The 19,562-nt window shown below is 35.6% G+C and overlaps 2 protein-coding genes across 2 annotated transcripts in view; both read left to right on the forward strand.

The window, feature by feature from the left end:
* Window positions 1-10,735, forward strand: part of LOC129437412 (protein NLRC3-like) — a 32,354-nt gene extending 21,619 nt beyond the window's left edge. Inside the window, exons 7-8 of the mRNA XM_073862483.1 lie at window positions 1,209-1,382; window positions 10,558-10,735. Coding sequence (XP_073718584.1) covers window positions 1,209-1,382; window positions 10,558-10,735 — 352 coding nt within the window. The remainder of the gene's footprint in view (window positions 1-1,208; window positions 1,383-10,557) is intronic.
* LOC141361726 (protein NLRC3-like) overlaps window positions 1-19,562 on the forward strand; it is a 261,228-nt gene that overhangs the window by 200,255 nt on the left and 41,411 nt on the right. The gene's annotated exons all lie outside the window — the stretch shown is intronic.

Here is a 19,562-nt window from a genome sequence, read left to right on the forward strand (position 1 = left end):
AGCTATCGAGTTTTAATAAATGTACTTAAACCTAACTATTTTCACTTGTTAGTGCCTAAAAAACAGAAGTGTTATATTAATTAAACAGCCATTTTATCTCCAATAAATAAAACCTTTACTTGTGTTTTACATGCACAAAATAATTTAATGGTGGTATCCAAAACATTCAATTTAATTCAAGTATTATATTAGATACATTTTAAAACTTCAATGCATGTATGATAAGCCTATGATACGTAAATATTTAAAATACATCAATAACTGATATCATAGGTTAACACAGATAAAATCATAGTTAAGTCTTTCTTTATTAAGCGCATTACTGAGTGTATTTGTGTTTGTGAGTTTATGACTGTTGTTGTCTGAGGTGGTGACTCGGATGGGGACGCCAGTCATCAGAATGCTTGATTTTCAAGTTCATCGTTTCACTCTGTACCTGACAGAGTTCCTTTAAGGACACAGACATGGTTGCTGCAAAAAATAAATCCCTGCCGCCAACAGCACAACATATCCCAGGAAAATTGTAATCTTGTTGTGAACCTCTTGGGAGTGTTTTATTGATCTTCATCTGGTAGTTGTGGCTGCTGTGACCATAGACTAAAGCAGTCCGCCCCTATCGTGTTCACATATGACTAAACAAACTGAACCAAGAAGAAAAAGCAGCAGGTTCTGAAACATAGACTCAGGTCTGAAAACACCCTATGATGTCCTCAGACAATTATTGTTCAAAATTCAAAGACAACATTTATAAAACGTTTTGGTTCACTTTAAATGTTAAATAGTGAATTTTAATTTAATCTCAGTAATGTATTTGATAACTGAAGCTGATTTTATTCAACATTCATCACAACACTTTAACTCTTACTGAAAGTCACAAACATAAAACTTTAAAATTGAATTATGAACAAAAGTAAAAAACAAAAATCATTCAGAAATAAAAACATAAGAGAAAATGTAGTGATGTCTGATGAGAGAAATCTGATTTCATTACTGTATAAAAAATCAATCACACAGTTAATATAAACATAAACTGATGAAGTTAATTTACTTGTAAATCTCACTGATGTGATTCAGTAAAACACAAACACACATAAATGAAACTAAAATGAAAATGTTCATAAACACTAAATGATGACAGGAAGAGAAAAAATTCAACTCACTGTAGATTTGATCTGTGTGAACAAACTGTGTGTCTCTGTTCTCTACAGGTTGTTTAGTTGTGATGTCACAGATGAAGGTTGTGCAGCTTTGACTTCAGCTCTGAGATCAAACCCATCACATCTGAGAGATCTGGATCTGTCTAATAATAATCTAAGAGATTCAGGAGTGAAGCGGCTCTCTGATGTACTGAAGAATCCAAACTGTGAACTGGAGACACTGAGGTAAGATCATCTCTCTGATAGTCACACATGTACTGAGGTTTAGTTAAACATAAACTGTATGAAAAAAAAAACACACTTAAATGTACTGTAAAGTATCTGGGCCCGGTTCCCCGATAACGTTAAAGCAACACTATGTAGTTTCCATGTAAAAATGACTTACAGCTCCCCCATGTGGTTGAAAAGCGCAACAGTGCCTGGTATCAGGCACTCTTCTGCAGGCAGGGGGAGGGGCGGGGCTGTGCGCTCTACCCTCCACCGCCACTTTCAGAGTGTGCTTGAAGCAGCTAGGAGGCTGCTCAGGTTACAGCAACAGTACAATTTGTCCAGTTAAAAGTTGTTCTATCACTGAAATAATTTTAGAGACATTATTTAAAGGTAAAAAAAACTACATAGTGTTGCTTTAACTCTTAGCACGCTAAGAAGACTCAAAAAGATATATCTTACCAAAGTTGTTTGTGTTCCTAAGTGTGTTCCCCGAAGTGTCTCTATTAGGAAGCTTCTTAACACGCTGCCTCTAAGTTCGACATAACAATGTCGCTGTCCCAAGTGAAGGTGCTGAATTATTTGCGATCGATCACTCAGGGATCGATTTTCCACTTCACGCAAAGGTACATTACAATGTTAAGAAAGACAACGCGTTATATACAAATGGAACATTACTCAAACTATTCCAGTAACATTTATTTTAACATAGTTTAAGTTATCAGTAAAATAGACTAATAATTAAGTTATCAAATTGTCAGTAATATAGACGAAAGGGTATCCCTCTCTAATCATCCACCCTCTTAATCCCGTTGTGCCACTTGTGCCACTTCTTGACATGAGTTTAACGACTTTTAAAAATGATGTTTTACACTTTTATACTAATGGTAAGGTACTTAACAATCAGAATTGATTGGCAAGCAGGTGCAGTTACTTCTGTTTAATGTGGTATTGCTTACCATTAATGTTTTCAATAAAAAGCAACCTAGTTAGATAGAGAATATGGTCTGAGAAGATCCAGCAGCTCCATAATGAGTTGTCTTGGGAGGCAATTTTTTTTTTTATTTAGCCACGTCAGGCAAAATGTCAAAAGGTTTAAGGGTTGCCGAATAAAACAAATTGTTTCGGAGTTACCGGTGTTGTGTGGAAGTCTGTTCCCTATGTTTCCCTTTAGTGTTTTTATAGCGTTTTATCACATTATACGTTTATTCTTTATATACATTGAAAGTTTTAATGGCTACTGAGATGTATATGTGTGCATTTATGTAATATGTGTATCTTGACTGTTTTTGATTGTAAGTCAATTATTTTTACAGTATGAATCATATTATATGTATAATATATATTTATTATGTATGGAAACATAACAGTTTTAAAACAAACAGTAGGGGTGGCACAGTGGCTCACTGGGTAGCACTGTTGCCTCACAGCAAGAAGGTTCCTGGTTCGAGCCCCGGTTAGGACAGGTGGCCTTTCTGTGTGGAGTTCCCTGTCCCTGTTCTCCCTGTGTCAGCGTGGGTTTACTCCGGTTTCCACAAGCCAAAAACACGCAAGTTAGGCAAATTGGAGATACCAAATTGTCCCTCCCCCAACTTGTGTATAAATCAACTTGTCTGAATAAACTTGTGTATGGATTACCTGGTTCTCGCCATGAATATAGCCGTAGATGCTGGAATGGCGTTAAGAAATAAAGGTAGAAGATAGGGCTGTCACTTTTGTGAAAAAATCATTTTCGATTTTTAATATATAAGTGTTCATTGAATCGATTGTAAAATCGATTTTCCATGTCTAAAAAAGACGTTTCCATTTAACGCCAAATAACAGACAAATGCAAAGAGAGCGCCTGAAATGCACAAGTCAGCAATATTTCTTATTCATTGTCATTAAGTTTCGTGCAGAATAAAAAACAGCAACAGTAGTGCAACATTCTCTAAAAAAATATGCAGAGTGGACTGCTGCCATAAATGAAAAACATTACTGCAGGTTCAACCGGCTGCTCTTATGATTTAGGCAATTCAAAAATTATTTTAAATAATGATTCGATCCATTTCAAACAACTGTTCAAATATGAAACTTTAAATAGACTTACTTGAAGTTGAGAACATGCTGTGTATTTTTTTTATTAAACGTAACCGACACTTAGGCGGCACTAGGCAGGCATAATGAAATGCGCAAAAAGACTAGGGCCATTACAAATTATTGGTCAGGAAAACAAGTCGATCAACATTTAAGGGGTCAAGAGCAGAGCGCTTTTCATTCACTATATGTCCATCTGTTGAGAAGACGCACTCCAACCGCACTGATGTCCCAGGAAAACTCGGGTACTTCGTTGCCAGCTGCGTATTTCGTACTGCCAATCTTCCATCACAAAAGCGGGTCGCTGTCAGCTCGCAAGGGTGGCTCCTTGTCATAACTCATCATCTCCTGTAAGGTCACAATTTCGACGCTGTCTCGTGTTGCACAGGTTTATTGACGTTGTCCTCCATTTTCTTTGCAAAACATTAGATACAGCGATTGAAAGCGTGAAACTACAGGTGCGTAAAATTGCTGGGTATTTTCTGTCTAGCTTTCGCACACCTACTGCACTTTCGGGATTCTTTATTTTCTTTTTCTGCTTGTTTGTGAGTTTTGTTACATCTATATTTTAACTGCTTAATTCTTTTAAAATTAATAGTGTACATATTTGGTTAAAATCGATTGCCTATTTTCGTTTTCGAAACGTTTTTTGGTTGGTCCGATCGATTGTGCAATCGATTTTCGAACGAAAAGTGACAGCCCTAGTAGAAGAAGAAGAAAACAAACAGTAGAGAAAAAAGAGCTATATGTTAAAAGGCATAAAACTGTCAAATATGAAATATTTAAAAAATTGTATAATAGAATACATGATATTATTGCTTTTTAGTATAACCAATTGAAATCTTTAATCTTTCTAAATAAATTATAAATGTAACGTGATGAAAATGCTATAAACATAGAGGGAACAGACTTCAATGAGGAACAAACACCGGCGCCGTCTTTGATTCATTAGTTCTGATACCAAATAAAGTCAAATGTATAAATAGTCCTGTATCCATTGCAAACATACTTTATTAAGTCTTAAAATGTCCATAACATAAAATCATTGTCAGCATACCATAGTTTGACTTGTACTGCGCTGTGCTGATTTCTAAAGACGGCACAGTGGCGGCGATAGCGTTTTGTGCTCAAACAACGCTAAGAGAGAGCTTACGAATGGTCCAGACCAACCTTACGAAAGTGTGACTTACAGAAGATATACTTAGCGTACGAACGTTTTGGGAATCGTGCCATAGAGTTAAGAAAGAGGTTAAGAAATAGGTTAAGAACTACTTTGGGGAACTGGGCCCTGATCAGTAAGCAGATACATCAGCAGTCTCATGAATAATTATGATGTTGTGTTGTTAGATTTCCCCTACACACCTGACCGACCCAAGCCACACAACCGCGTAGACAACACACACAAGACATCCATCCTCACCGGGTGTCCACAGAAGACAAACACCGAAGAGTCACACAACATCTTGTCCACTATATGAAAAATGGAAAAAAAAATGAAAAACTATGAAAAAAACATTATTCTTTGATGCATCATGAAGTGGACGATTCTGAATCAATTCACAAATGTCAAGAATTGATTCTTAAAAGTTATTTTACAAAATAATAACATGCCAAAAGGCGTAACTCAACTGCAGGAGGGGTGCTGCACACGGACAGCTTGAGAGCGCGCACCGCACGAGCACCCACAGCGGAGCTTACACGAGCAGAAGAGAAAGAAAAAACAAATACATCTAGCCCTACTTGACTAATTCTAAACTGCAAGAAATCAAAATACATGTTGGGATGATCTTCATCTGCCTCTTCTCTGTTCAGTGAGCAGCAGGAAGAAACAGCGCCTTTCATTTACAGACTCATCTGATGTGCTAATAGTGTTTCCAAAAACCTGCCGCTAAATGTTTAGATATAGATAAGAACATGAATATACTTCTGTAAAAATATGCACATCATTTGTTATTCAGACGGAGGCGCTGTGTGCGCTGCATTAGATAAATACAGTAATACTGCCAAAATCACTGTGTATAATGATGATGATAGACGATATGTCAGTTACAGTTACATATCGATATGCTGGTTAACATATTAATAATATATGTCGATTCTGAATCGATTCATGAGGGTCCAAACGATTCCCACCCCTAATAAAGACAAACACTTGAGGAAATGAGATCATGTGTTCAACCTGACAGACTCCAGTCAATGTCTTTGAATATGATTTAATCATGACTGAATCCTCCTGTGCTACGACTTTGCGTGGAGTCGAATGGCGGCGTGCGGTGTAGCAGGTGCTGTCTCACTGCCATCCAGCTCTAAAATATCTCAAAGTTCATCTCTGAAAAAGCGATACCGGGAAAGAAATGTTGCATCTAAAGACAATGTTCTTTATGGCAAGATTACTATGTTAATCGTCATCTATATTGTTGCTCTTTTTGCCAATTTAGTGCGGCCGTGCTTCAATGCACTCGACCGACGCACGGGAAATGAGAGCAGTAACAAACATTTTGATTCCTCTTTGTTCTGTGGATATAAGCCTATTAACATATGGTTGCCTGATGGACAATTTGTTTTATATCGCAATGTTCTCAACAACGGAAAACTGGCTATCCAAAATACTACTTCAAATAAGATTATTTCACACAAGGCCCCGCAACTCCTGAGGAAATTTTCTGGATATCTGTTACTCTCCCTTCTGCTTGCGGGAGATGTTCATCTTAATCCCGGGCCTGTTGAGAGAGATGTGGGTTCAAGTCGTCGAGCGGCATGTGCCAAGATTGACAGGCAATATCCTGGGTTGGAAAATAGGAGTATGTCGGGGTATGAATTTACCATCTCAGCCAGCAATTTACATACTACTGAATCGGCCACTCTGGGTGAGTTTCCAGCTGACTGTACTTCACTACCAGCAGTGATTTTGCCGAGCGCTGTGTTGCCTTGCGTGAATAATCATGTGCAAAAATTAACAAACTGTGCATTACCAAACAATTTAAAACGTAAGATAAATCCTGCAATTGTGAAACATCGGGGTATTAAACTTTTCCGCACTGTAAACCAGGCTCGCATGTTGTGGGATTTTCAGGCTAAACCAAGTGGATTATTGGGAGGACATTTAAATATCAGAAGTGCAATTCCTAAAGAGGATCAACTGCAACATCTCTTATATGAGTCAAATCTGGATTTCCTTTGCTTGACAGAAACATGGCTTCATGAAAGCTCCCCGGCAGACATATTAGAAGTCCATGGTTACAATATGTTTAGACGAGACAGAAATGTTGGTCGGGGTGGCGGAGTATTGTTTTATGTAAAGGATAGTATAAATTGTACGCAAATTCACCTGTCATGTGTTGATGACTTGGAATGCATTGTGCTTAAACTAACTCTCTCAACTCAAATGTCTTTAATTCTGATTGGAATATATAGACCACCGTCCACGAAAATTGTTTTTTATGATAAATTGAATGTTCTTTTAAAGGAATGTGATACTAAAAAGGAGGTTGTTTTATTAGGAGATTTTAATATAAATTGGAGTGATAAAATTAAAAGGAAAGAGTTAAAACGTGTTAAAGTAATTTTGAATTGCAACAGGTAATTGAAGGACCTACGAGGATAACTAGTTCATCAGAGACACTTATTGATTTGGCTTTTACAAATAGACCAGAAAGAATAAGAAAATCTTACAATTTGGTTACAGGGTTATCTGACCACAATATGATCCTGATTGTAAGAAAACTACCTAAATCGGCATTAAATGTATCAACTTATACAAAGTCAAATCAGTATGGAATGCCTAAAAGTCAGTTACCTAATCTTGAACATGCAATAAAAAAAATCAATTGGAATGAACATCTTACTCATAAAAGTGTTGATGAAAATTGTAAATCTCTCATCGGAAAACTTGAAACAATTATACATAGTTTCATGAGAAAAATTAAAATTAAACCTGGTAAAAGAAACCATCTACCTTGGATAAATGAGACCATAAGGTCACTAATGAAACAGAGGGACAGTACCCTTAAGATGGCTCTCAAGAATAAATTGGTTCATGAGAGACGTTTGTATACCACATTGAGGAATAAGGTTTTAAAAAAACTTAGGCAGGCAAAAGCAACATTTTTTATTGATGCTATTAGTGAAGCTAAGGGAAATACAAAAGAAATCTGGAAAAATTTAAAAAAATTATCAGGGAAATCATGCACCATCAATAAACCAATAAAATTGAATATAGATGGAAATGTAACTCATGAGCCAATTAAAGTGGCAGCAGCATTTAATTGTTATTTTATTAATTCTATAAATGCTTTATCTCAGAATATTACCAGTTCAAATTACTTTCTCACTCCTTTAGATACAGGTGCCCCCATTATGACTTTTAGAGAAGTGACAAATCTTAAAGTGAACTCAATCATCTCTTCTCTTAATGGCTCAAGGGCAAAAAATATATATGGGATGGATACAGCATTTATAAAAACCCATAAGGAGGCACTTATTCCATCTATTGCGAAAATTATAAATTGGTCAATTACTGAAGGAGTATTTCCCAGTTCCTGGAAAACTGCAATAATAACACCAGTATTTAAATCTGGTGATCATAGTGTCATCAGCAACTATCGACCAATAAGCATTCTTCCAGCAGTTTCCAAAATTGCAGAAAAATTTATATCGGAACAGATTACAATACATTTAAATGCAGGCTCCTTCCCATTACATCCGATGCAATTTGGATTTAGGAAATATCATTCTACGGAAACGGCTAATGTCTTTCTGCTGGAAAATATAAAGGCTAAATTGGAGAAGGGTGGGGTGGTCGGAGCTGTTTTTCTTGATCTAAAAAAAGCTTTTGATCTGGTTAATCATGACATTTTAATTAATAAGCTATCAAAATTTAATTTTTCATCGGATGTTATTAAGTGGTTAAAATCATATGTTACAGATAGAAAACAATGTGTTCGTGTGGATAATAACATATCCCAAATAACTGACATTAATTTGGGTGTACCGCAAGGTTCCATTTTGGGTCCCCTGTTATTTAGTTTATATATCAATGACCTACCTGAGGTCTGTCCACCTACTGTCACCTGTCAGATGTATGCTGATGACACTGTCATATATTTACATGCTACAAATAAGAGGCAAGCTGCAGAAGAGCTATCAGCTGCAATGATTAATATCTCCAATTGGTTAGTAAATTCGTGTCTTCACCTTAATACTGATAAAACAGTTTGTATGTTTTTTTCAAAATCTACAAACAGAGATCCAGACCCAGATGTCATAGTAGCAGGGAATAGACTTCCAGTGGTCCAAGAGCTCAAATATTTGGGAATAATATTAGATTCACGTCTTACATTTAAAACACAGGTAAAAAAGGTCGTAAATAAAATCAAATTTAATTTGGCAAATTTTAGACACATTAGGAATAATTTAACTACAGAGGCTTCAAAGTTATATACTAATGCTATGATTTTATCACATATGAACTACTGTCTTACCAGTTGGACACAGATAGGTCGAACCACATTACGACCAGTTGAAATACTTTATAAACGAGCTTTGAAAACGTTGGATAAAAAGTTAAATTCATATCACCATTGTAAAATCTTAGTTAAATATGAACTGTTAAATTGGGAAAACATGATTAAGTTTGCGGATATCTTACTTGTATATAAAATTTTTCATGGTATGGCCCCCCCTCCGCTCAATAAATTTATCCAACAAAATTTAAATACATCCACTAGAGCGTCTGTAAGAGGGGATTGTAAAATACCATGTAGAAAAAGTAGTTTTGGACAGTCAGCTTTCTCTTTTCGAGCAGCTCATACATGGAATACCATACCCACAGAACTAAGGAATAACAGATCTATTAAATCATTCTCTAAAACCATAAAACATTGGTTATTATCAAATCAATTATGCTGCCATGATACTGAATAACATATTTTCTCATTTAGTGGTGTCTCTGGTATGCATATATGTTGTTGATGTATTCAAATGTATGTGTTTATGCTGTGATCTGTGTCTACTGTGTATAATATTTGCGAATAGTAGTGTTATTCTTACTTATTTTTATCTATAGCTTTCTTATTGATATGTATTTATTGTATTGTTGTAATGTATTTACTGCTTTTTTTTATTTTTCGTAACCATCAACCTGCTAGGGACTGCAGATGAAAATTAGCCTGTATGGCTAAATCTGGCACATTTACATTTTGGACTCTGTCCTTTTGTTGATTAATGTGCGTTGTCCCTTTTAAATAAATAAATCAAATCAAATCCTCATCAGAAAGAATACAAGAGTTTATATAGATACATGACAAAGTCACATCATTTATCTCTAATATGATTTATTCTTCACATATTCAATTCAGAAACTCCTCTCTGTTATCATGCAGACAAAACCAAATGTAACTTTCTTGATGACCTCAGCTTTAACAAGTCATGGGGTTTTAAATTGAAATCATATAACCACACATACTTCCTCTATTTCAACACATTTTATTGTCAAAAGCATACAGTACAAATGTTCAAACCTGTAAGGAAAAGACATGTTAGTTATAATTAATTATGATTCATTTCAGTTTCCTTCACAACATGCAACAAAACTCCTCTGTTAAAATGTCAGAAAATGTAGTTTGGTGTTTTTTTGATGAAATCTTTGCTGATATTATTGTGTATGAAGAGTTTTTCTCCTCGTCGTGTTGTTTTTATAAAGATGATTAAAAACATTGATCCATCATTGATACTGACACACACATTAATAATGTTTTTATAGATTGAGTGAAATTGATCTTTAAACACTGTAACATCTTTAAATGTAAGATCAGAGTTATGTTATCTCCAGCTGATATTCCTCCTGTAATAGAGGAAGATTTTTACATCAAATACCTGATGAGAATTACAAGTGTGAGTCATGAACTCAATACAGATTTATGAAGAAATGTTCATGTGGTTTAGGACATCTAACACTAATAGTCAGCTGTGTGATGGATTTATTTGACATTTAAACACACAGTGTCTCAGTTACTGAGGGATTGAAAGAGGAACATTACATGAAGAGATGGAGGTTAGAGATTTGTGAAAAAAACTTTGTAGTTTTTCATCCTTCACATAAAGTCTCTGTTCTCTACAGGTTGTGTTATTGTAATATCACAGATAAAGGTTGTGTTGCTCTGACTTCAGCTCTGAGATCAAACCCATCACACCTGAGAGAACTGAATCTGTCTGGGAATAATCTCACACATTCAGGAGTGAAGCTGATCTCTAAACTAAAAGATGATCCACATTATAAACTAGAGACATTATGGTGAGTAGATAAATGTTTAAAGTAAACTCATGCAGTGTAATTTAAATCCTAGAATATAAATATCAGAAATAAATGTAAATTGATCTGCTGCTGTTATAGGCTGTGTATCCTTTAAACCCAACAAACAGAAAATATGAAGTGTACATGAACAACACTTGATGCTTTGTCAGATCAACACAATAGGAATTCAATCCAATGTCTGAGTCTGTTTACTAACTGTGATGTTGAGTTTATTCACTACAGGATTTAATACTGTGATCTTACTCTTCTTACACATTATATATGATGCAGTAGCGGAGTGGCCATCGGGAGAGTCGGGACATTTCCCAGTGGGCCGGTAGTGTTTTGAGGCTACGAGGGCCGGTCTGATAATAGTTACACATTGCAAGTTATATAGCAACCCCGTCTGGCGGCCTGATGTGCGGCCGTTTCCCTCTGGTCAAACTGCAGCCTCTTTGCTCAACACAGTAGGCTATATAAAAGTGCTCAACCTGTTCGGCAGGTCCAACCATGTTTTTAAAAAATATAGGGGGATTATTGAACGGCCCCTCTCCAAATTGCATAGCCTGTCGGCCTTTGATGTGAAAAGCCGCGTCGCCGAATGCTTGTTTATTTAGTACATATTCGGTCGGATTGATCCATCAAGCGGAGACTATTTGATAGAAAGTGTGGATTAAGGATGTTTAAAATCTCTAGCCTGGTGGTCAGTACTTGAATGGATAAAATCAGCACATTTGCAAAGGTTTATCTCCATATGGCTATAAATCATAAATAAAATTTAGAAGGGTAACTTTGCAGTATCACATTTTATATTTCCTACTATTAGATTTCTATTAGATTTCCATATTAGTAGACGAGAGTATTCAACTGAAATATATAAATATCCTCACAACATTATTATTTCTCAAAACTTTGACAAAAAATATTTTCAAATTAACTGTATTCTTACAGTTATTCAAAGATGCACACATTATTCCGGATATGATTTGAATATTAGACGATATAATATAACGACAATGAACGTCTCATATATTATATTTAAAGGAAATATTCTTACAGTTATTCAAAGATGCACAAATTATTCCATATTACTCCCGTTTTTGAGCACATTCATCTCTGGTCAGTGGTCTCGGTCTGTTATGTAATAGCTGATTGAGGTGCGCATCTCCGTCTTTCAACCAGGTATCATTTTGTATAGTTACTCATTTAGGAAAATTAGCCATGATTTAATGATTTCATTAATAGTGCTTGGGCGCCGCGTTGCATTCTGGGCAGTGTTGGGGTTAGTTACTCAAAAAAGTAATATATTACTTATTACATATTACTCTCAAAAATAGTAATGCCTTACTTTACTTTATTACTCCCTGGAGCAAGTAACTAGTTATATTACTAGTTATATTACTAGTTACATTTTTTTCTGGACAAGAATGTTTATTTGGCCAAGCCACGGCCAAGAAAACATCCAAACACAAAACTCCCAAATCAATAAAAAGTTACAATTTTATTAGATTAAATTTGATAACAATTTACTCATTCAAAATACAGGGATGACAACAGGTTGCAATTATTTTTAGATGGACACCTTTAAATGGACAGCTGATGAAATAATGACGGTTCACAATAAATTATTTCCTGATTAAGACTTCCAAGAGTTCTGTATTCTTAGCAGGGGGATACCATGATGTTAGTGCACATTATTTACCCACCCACTATACACAGCAATGCACAGCAAATTCATCCAACACCCAAACATATAAATATATCAATTTAACACCGCAAAGTAATAAATACACAATCAATTCAATAAATATCATTAAAATCACTCAAGCTAAAGACACAGCCTTCGTCAATTACGGTAAAATTGATATACAAAATTGATGGGATAAACAACCTGCACGCAACCCGTGTTTACATACAAACAAACAATGAAATGAGTGCCGGGAGACCGTGGCATAACCTCACATTCATCAAGGTCTCCACGGCGAGAAAACCCACCGTAAATACACCACATTTTAATACAACATAAAAATTACTGCTGGCTTCCTTACCCGCTACCGGACGTGGGGCACAGCGTTCGGAGAAACATTAAAGAGTGTGCACTTCACCGTCAGGTTATTTTCCTTCCGTTGAACATAATAAAATAATGACTGAATCTCCTCCCGTCGAAACTAGCGAACCTTCCTCTGAAAAAAAGCTTGCCGTTGTTGACGCTTCCATTTTCCCGATCTGTCTTTGAGTGTGCCGCTCTGCTGCAGGCTGCCGGGTGTCGACCAATCGGTGATGGTAAATGATACCTCATGCCAAACTTAGACCAATCACTGTTCTATTTACGCCCTCCTCCACTTCCCTTTTGTTCTCTGTGTTGTGTGCCTTTGTGTGATGAAGGTGCTACTGGCGAATGTAACGCAAGTAACTAGCTCGGGAAAACTGTAATAATATTACCATTTTCAGACGGGTAATGCGTTACACTACTAGTTACTGAAAAAAGTAATATTATTACAGTAACGCGTTACTTTGTAACGCGTTACACCCAACACTGATTCTGGGACGTCGCGGCCATGTTGGTGGCCTCGCGAATGTAAACATACAGCAAGTTGAACGAGGAGAAGTGGCGGAGTTGGGAGAATTAAAAGAAAGAAAAAAGATGTTAAAATCCGGAAAAGGATGTGGAATTTACTGGGATACGTTAAACAGGGAAGCAGGGACTGGTATGTGGACAAAATCGGAACTATTAACGATTAGGATCCATATGAAAAAAGAGTTAATAAAGAGCCTTTTAAGATAACAGCGTGGTTGTTGTGAGAGCACGATTTCACGCCAATCTGTAAGCAAAGTCACGTATGACCTAGCTTCACAAGTAGCTTAGTTAATGCAGCAGTTTTTTCTGTCAGCAGAGGGATAGCAACAGAAAGATGAATGTTGAAATTTTCCCGTATTTTGGGCGAGTAAACCGGGACAGTTCCCTTATGTTCAATGTTGACTTAAGCTATATAAATTAATATTCAGATGTTATACTTCACTGTCGTATATATAAATGTCATTTATATGTCATGTATACACATTACTGAGGGGTTGAGGTTAATGTTTGGTTTCCGATATTGAATAAAACATAATGAAGTTTTCTGTAATCTGTCATTTTTAATGTAAATTACTTTTAATGTGTTACTTTATTATTAATACAGCAACGGTTTACCATGGTTGAAAAATAACGACAAATTAATTAAATTAAGACACACAATTGAGAGAAAGTATGTCTATAAACAGAGCGCAGCATGGAGCGCAGCAGTAAAGGAGGCAACCAACATGGCCGCCACGACAAGTAATGACGTCACAACGCCCAAGCCCTATATTATGAAAATGTTTTTTTTTTTGGGCAAATTGATTACGATTTGTTTTACCCTAGTTTTACTACAAATAGGCTACGAGACATTTTTTTTTTACCACGGAGGGCCGGTGATATACGAAATATCCCGGTAGATTTTTTGGTCCCACTCCACCCCTGATATGATGTTTGTTAATGGGGTTTGTTTGATTGGCCGACACCTCTATAGTTATGCACACTTGACTAGATGTTCATCTTAAACTCTTTTTATAACAACTTGGTTTTTATTTCATGTTTTAAGCTTTATTTATCAAATCATCAGAATACAGACTGTAGAAATAACAACACAAACACAATATATACACAACAGATAAACACAAAGTACAGATGATAGAGATGAAGATTAGAAAAAAGAAGAGAAAGTCAACTCTTAAAATCTGATGGACACTTCACACAACTCTCTGTCGAGCTTTGACATTGATGCTGTTTCTCTTTATTTACACGACTGTCAACCTCCAGGACTTTTAAAATAAAGCATCACCTTCATTTTCTTACTGTTTGTGTGTGAACTCATAAAACTGTCAGTGTGTCATTATATTATACTACATACATATCAATACATTCATCTCTTACATTGACATCAAATATTCAGAGGAAATAGATGAAATGTGTTTTTGTATTGTTGTAGCTCATGTGTATGTGATAAACAGATTGTTGACATGTTTATTATGTTGAAGATTTCATTTCTATCACTGACTGACAGCACTAATAGTTTGTTTTTCTATCTCTTCATCTGACACTGATGATGATCTCATATCTGATTAACTTTCTCTTTCATTTTTATTCAGGACGTATGGACAGAGACAGTAAAGATGTCTGATCTTCAGTATGATCTGATGATGAATAAGAAGACACAATAGTGACATCACTTCCTCTTAACTGTATGAGTTGATTATTCAGTACAGGATCTGATCTGTGACTTTATCTAAATCTGACTTTGAAGTGTTGGAGGTAAATCTTCATCCTAACTCAGCTTCTGTCTACACATTTCCTATAAGAGCGATTTATCAGTCAGTGTAAGAGGAGCAAGAAATCTCATAGGATCATAAACTGAAGTAAATACTGACAAGATTCCTCTTCTTCTACACTGTTGGGGTTTTTAACTTCATCTTAAACTGAAATGTGTTCAAGTTCAGCACAACATTGAAGACTCGCAGCTCATTTATCTCTAAATCCAAATATTGGACGTCTTTGCTTTTGTCTTCTACAGGATCTGACTGCAGGACTTTTTGATGATTATGAGATCAATTACAAAAAAGTTCAGACACTGAATGAAATGTAAATAAAATCACAATGCAATCATTTTTCAATCTTATAAACACAGAAAACAAATATGAGCAAATGAACTTTATAAGAATAAAATCAGGTCAATTTAAATGTGATGTCATGAAGATGTGTGAATAAAGTTGTGTCAGGGTCATGTTTATCTCCTCTTCTTTTAACAACAGTCTGTATACATCTGTGAACTGAGGAGAGCCGTTGATGAACTTTTAGGAGAGGAATGTTGTCCCATACATGTCTGATACTGGATTCTAACTGTTTACTGAGTTTTCTTTGTTGTATTTTTCACTTCAAATGTTGGTCAGATGGTTTTCAGATCTGGACTGTGTTCAGGGGCCTCATTTATAAAGCGTTTTTACGCACAGATTTGATCTTAGACCGTGCGTACGCTTAAATCCACTCAAATGCTCAGATTTATAAAACTTGTCTTTGACGTGGAAAAGTACTTACCTCCACGTCAGGTTCCGAGTTGACGTACGCACGTTTCCTTGTGGCAATATTGCAGTACTGCAGGTAGGCATATTCGAAACTTTTGTTTTGTACCTTTTGTGGTCAACATACAGAAATTTTTTTTTTATTTGTTTTGGAGTTGTCCTTATTAAAAAAAAAATTGGTTAGATTTGTGCTCTTTTGTTAGAATTCATATATTTAGCTTAAGACTTTGTTTGGAAAATATTTAAGTAGTTTTTTTCTCTTATGATATCTTATTACATAAGAAATATTATTTGATTAATGTGTTACTTTTGTTTGCAACGTTTATTATAAATAAATGTAAATATGGTGATTATAAACCATTATTCCGTATTTTTTTTATTAGAAGTTAAGCAATAGGCTACCTAAAATCTATTAATAATCTGATAATCTAGAAAGCTGCTAAATGTATTAATATATGTCAGCATTTCCATGTTTTTATTAAATTATTTTTCTCTTTCATCCCCTGGCTAATGTAAAAAAAGCGTTGAATATGTTTGATAAAAACTAAATAAATATTCGAAACTTTTACAGCGTCAACATCATCTGTATTAGAGCTTAGATCGGGCACAAAAACCGTAACCGAAGCTCCTGCACGTTGTGTCCGAGCCCAGCGCGACCGACACATTACCGACAATGTTTTAATAGTGCGCCGTGACGTTCTCAACTACAATTCAGAGTTGTTTGAATTACAGAAATCTGTTTAGAATTATCTTAATGACCTAATGCAACAAGGACGAAGCATGTAAACTGCACTGTTTGTTTATTCAGAATAGAAACCTAAAAACATGCAACAATGATGCACACAGAAAATGCGGAAAGGCATACTACTCCAAAATAATTTTACCAGGTTTTAGAATATATTTTAAAACAAAATATGTTGGCCTATTTTGATATTTTAAAATGTAGGCCTATTCTAATGCAAAAAGATGGCGCCCAAGCTATATGTTCATGAAACGATTTTCTAGTTCGTCATCTTTCAAAAAATATTTAAAAATATAGCAAAATTGTTTCGCGGTGTTTAACGCACATGTAAATGTTACAGAACATGTGCTTTATTGAATGAAAGTAAAACCGATCGAATTTAATGATTAAAACGACGTGAAAGGAACTAAATTGTGAAGCCTCGATGTATCCTACAAAAAGGGACATGCAACATTTAAGAGTGATGGGTATTTCAAAAATTAATATAAATTATTCCCATGCATCGATTTTAATGTTAAACATCTGTAAATCCAAATTAATCCATATGGAATATATTCCGACAGTTTAAGATACGATCTTTGAATTTTAAAGCCGAAAATATCTTATTTTAACACCGCCGCGCAGGAGGCATGGCAAACTGAAACAAAACTTTAAAGACACAAATATTACGTTTAGCCTATACGTGTAAAACTATATTAAAATGAAACTCGTGAACGGAAAGATCCACTAATAATCGCCTTAACTTGAGTGATGTCAATAAAGTTTCCATGTTAGAATTTAGAAATATTAAAAACTTAAGCAAACGACAACAAATATGTTTTCTTACCACTCGCCATTGTAGCAGTCAGAGAATTTGGCCTTTGAAAATTTAATATTTATATGCTAATGAATTAAATTAGGGGCGTTTAGAAGGCGGAGTTCTAAGAGCATTCAGCTGCGCACAACTTTAAGATCATTTGCGATTTATAAACCGCACATCTGGAAAAGAGGCGTACGCACGGTTTTTTGTGCGTAAGCTCCTTTTCTCTGAATCACACTTACGATCATTTCAGAAATGGTCTTAGATGAAATGTAGGATAGTTCCTACGTCGCACTTTTATAAATGAGGCCCCAGGACTCTTCTACTATAAACTCATGCTGTTGTAATAGATGCAGTATGAAGTTTATCAATGTCTTACTGAAATAGACAAAGACAGATGAAAGGAGATGTTGCTCTTTTAGTATTGATGAGGTCTTTCCAGATGTGAAAGCTGCTCATTTAGACACTAATCCTCCTCCATACCAACAGAGATGAAGGCTTTTGATGTGAGCACTGATAACAATACAGATGATCTCTTTCCTCTTTAATTTCCAAACTTTGATTTGTCTGATCACAGAACAGGTTTGTCTCAGTCCATATGAAATCAATCATTTCTGGATCTGTTTTCATTGGGCTTCTTATTTGCATGATAAAGCTTTAAGCAGCATTTGTGGATGATAAAGTGAATTGTGTTAACAGACAGTGATTTCTGGAGGTGTTTCTGATCTCATGCAGTGATTTTCAGGACTGAATCAAGTCTGTGTTTCATTCAGTGAGGACATCACAGACATCTAATATTGATTTTACTCCCTCACACACAGAGATTGTTTGAATATTTTGATGATATTATTAGTAGATCAGTGTCCTCCCTTCATAATGTTTTAAAACACCTGATTCAACTCACCAGACTCCTTCCAGAATGATTGAAATGTCTCATTAATGACAACATCAACAAGATGATGAGCTAAATCTGCTGTTTTATCTGCTTTGTGCTCTGTTATATTTGTTAAGATTTTTACAGCATTTATTAATGTTAGTTAATATTAGTTAATACATAACCTGATGCTTTTCTACACTGTTCGTTTGCATTTACAAATGTTAACCAAACATTTGACTTTATAAATGTATTAAACATCAAAATTAACTAAATGCTGCAGAAGTAATGTTAATTTATTATAAAATAAATATTGAAATATTCAGTAAACAGAAGATTGATTTAATTGATGTTTGACGCAGTGCACTGATACAGGCCGGATGTGCTGGTGCTGATGTTTCTCAGTGTCCCTGCATCTGATCTGAGAACAGCACCATCAGTTATCTTATACATTTCATTCATCTGCACATTCAACACACACTTTAGATTTCAGTGGAGAAAATAAAGAAACTGTGAATAATGTTTCTATGACACACTGCAGAATAACTGTAATAACACAAATGTCCTGTAGGTGGCAGTGGAGGCGGAGTTTTCTTTACATCTTTTAATGTTTAATGTCTGATAATTATCCTGAAAAGTAAAGTTTTCAATCATACTGATATTTCAGATGTTACTACTGTACTATAGGTATACATGGACATTCATATTTACCCTGCTTTTATAAACACACTTTCATATTTTGCTCTTATATCAGTAGATATACAGTTATCTATATATATAATATACAGTTCTGAAAAAAACATCATAGTATTACAATCGGAGTAATAAATGGAGGAGGGCTCTTGCAACATTGATCAGTTTTGTATCATTTCGCTGCTCAGGAGATCTGGCAACTCTCTGGCTTGACCTGGCCAATGCCTATGGGTCTATTCCACACAAGCTCGTCAAAATCGCACTGGTAAGACAGCATGTTCCTGTCAAGATTTGCAACCTCATCATGGATTACTACGACAACTTCAGTGCGCGAGTCTCTTCAGGGCAAATTACATCCTCCTGGCATCAACTTGAAAAGGGGATAATCACCGGCTGCACAATCTCCGTATCTCTCTTCTCACTGGCTATGAACATGATTGTAAAGTCGGCCGAGGTGGAATGCAGAGGGCCCAAGTCAAGATCTGGGACCTGTCAGCCCCCTATAAGAGCCTTAATGGATGACTTAACAGTGATGACAACATCAGTTCCAGGGTGCAGATGGCTCCTCCAGGGGCTTGAACGGCTCATCTCCTGGGCAAGAATGAGCTTCAAGCCTACTAAGTCCA

This window comes from Misgurnus anguillicaudatus, chromosome 24 (assembly GCF_027580225.2).
Source record: "Misgurnus anguillicaudatus chromosome 24, ASM2758022v2, whole genome shotgun sequence".
In the NCBI taxonomy this organism is placed as follows: domain Eukaryota; kingdom Metazoa; phylum Chordata; class Actinopteri; order Cypriniformes; family Cobitidae; genus Misgurnus; species Misgurnus anguillicaudatus.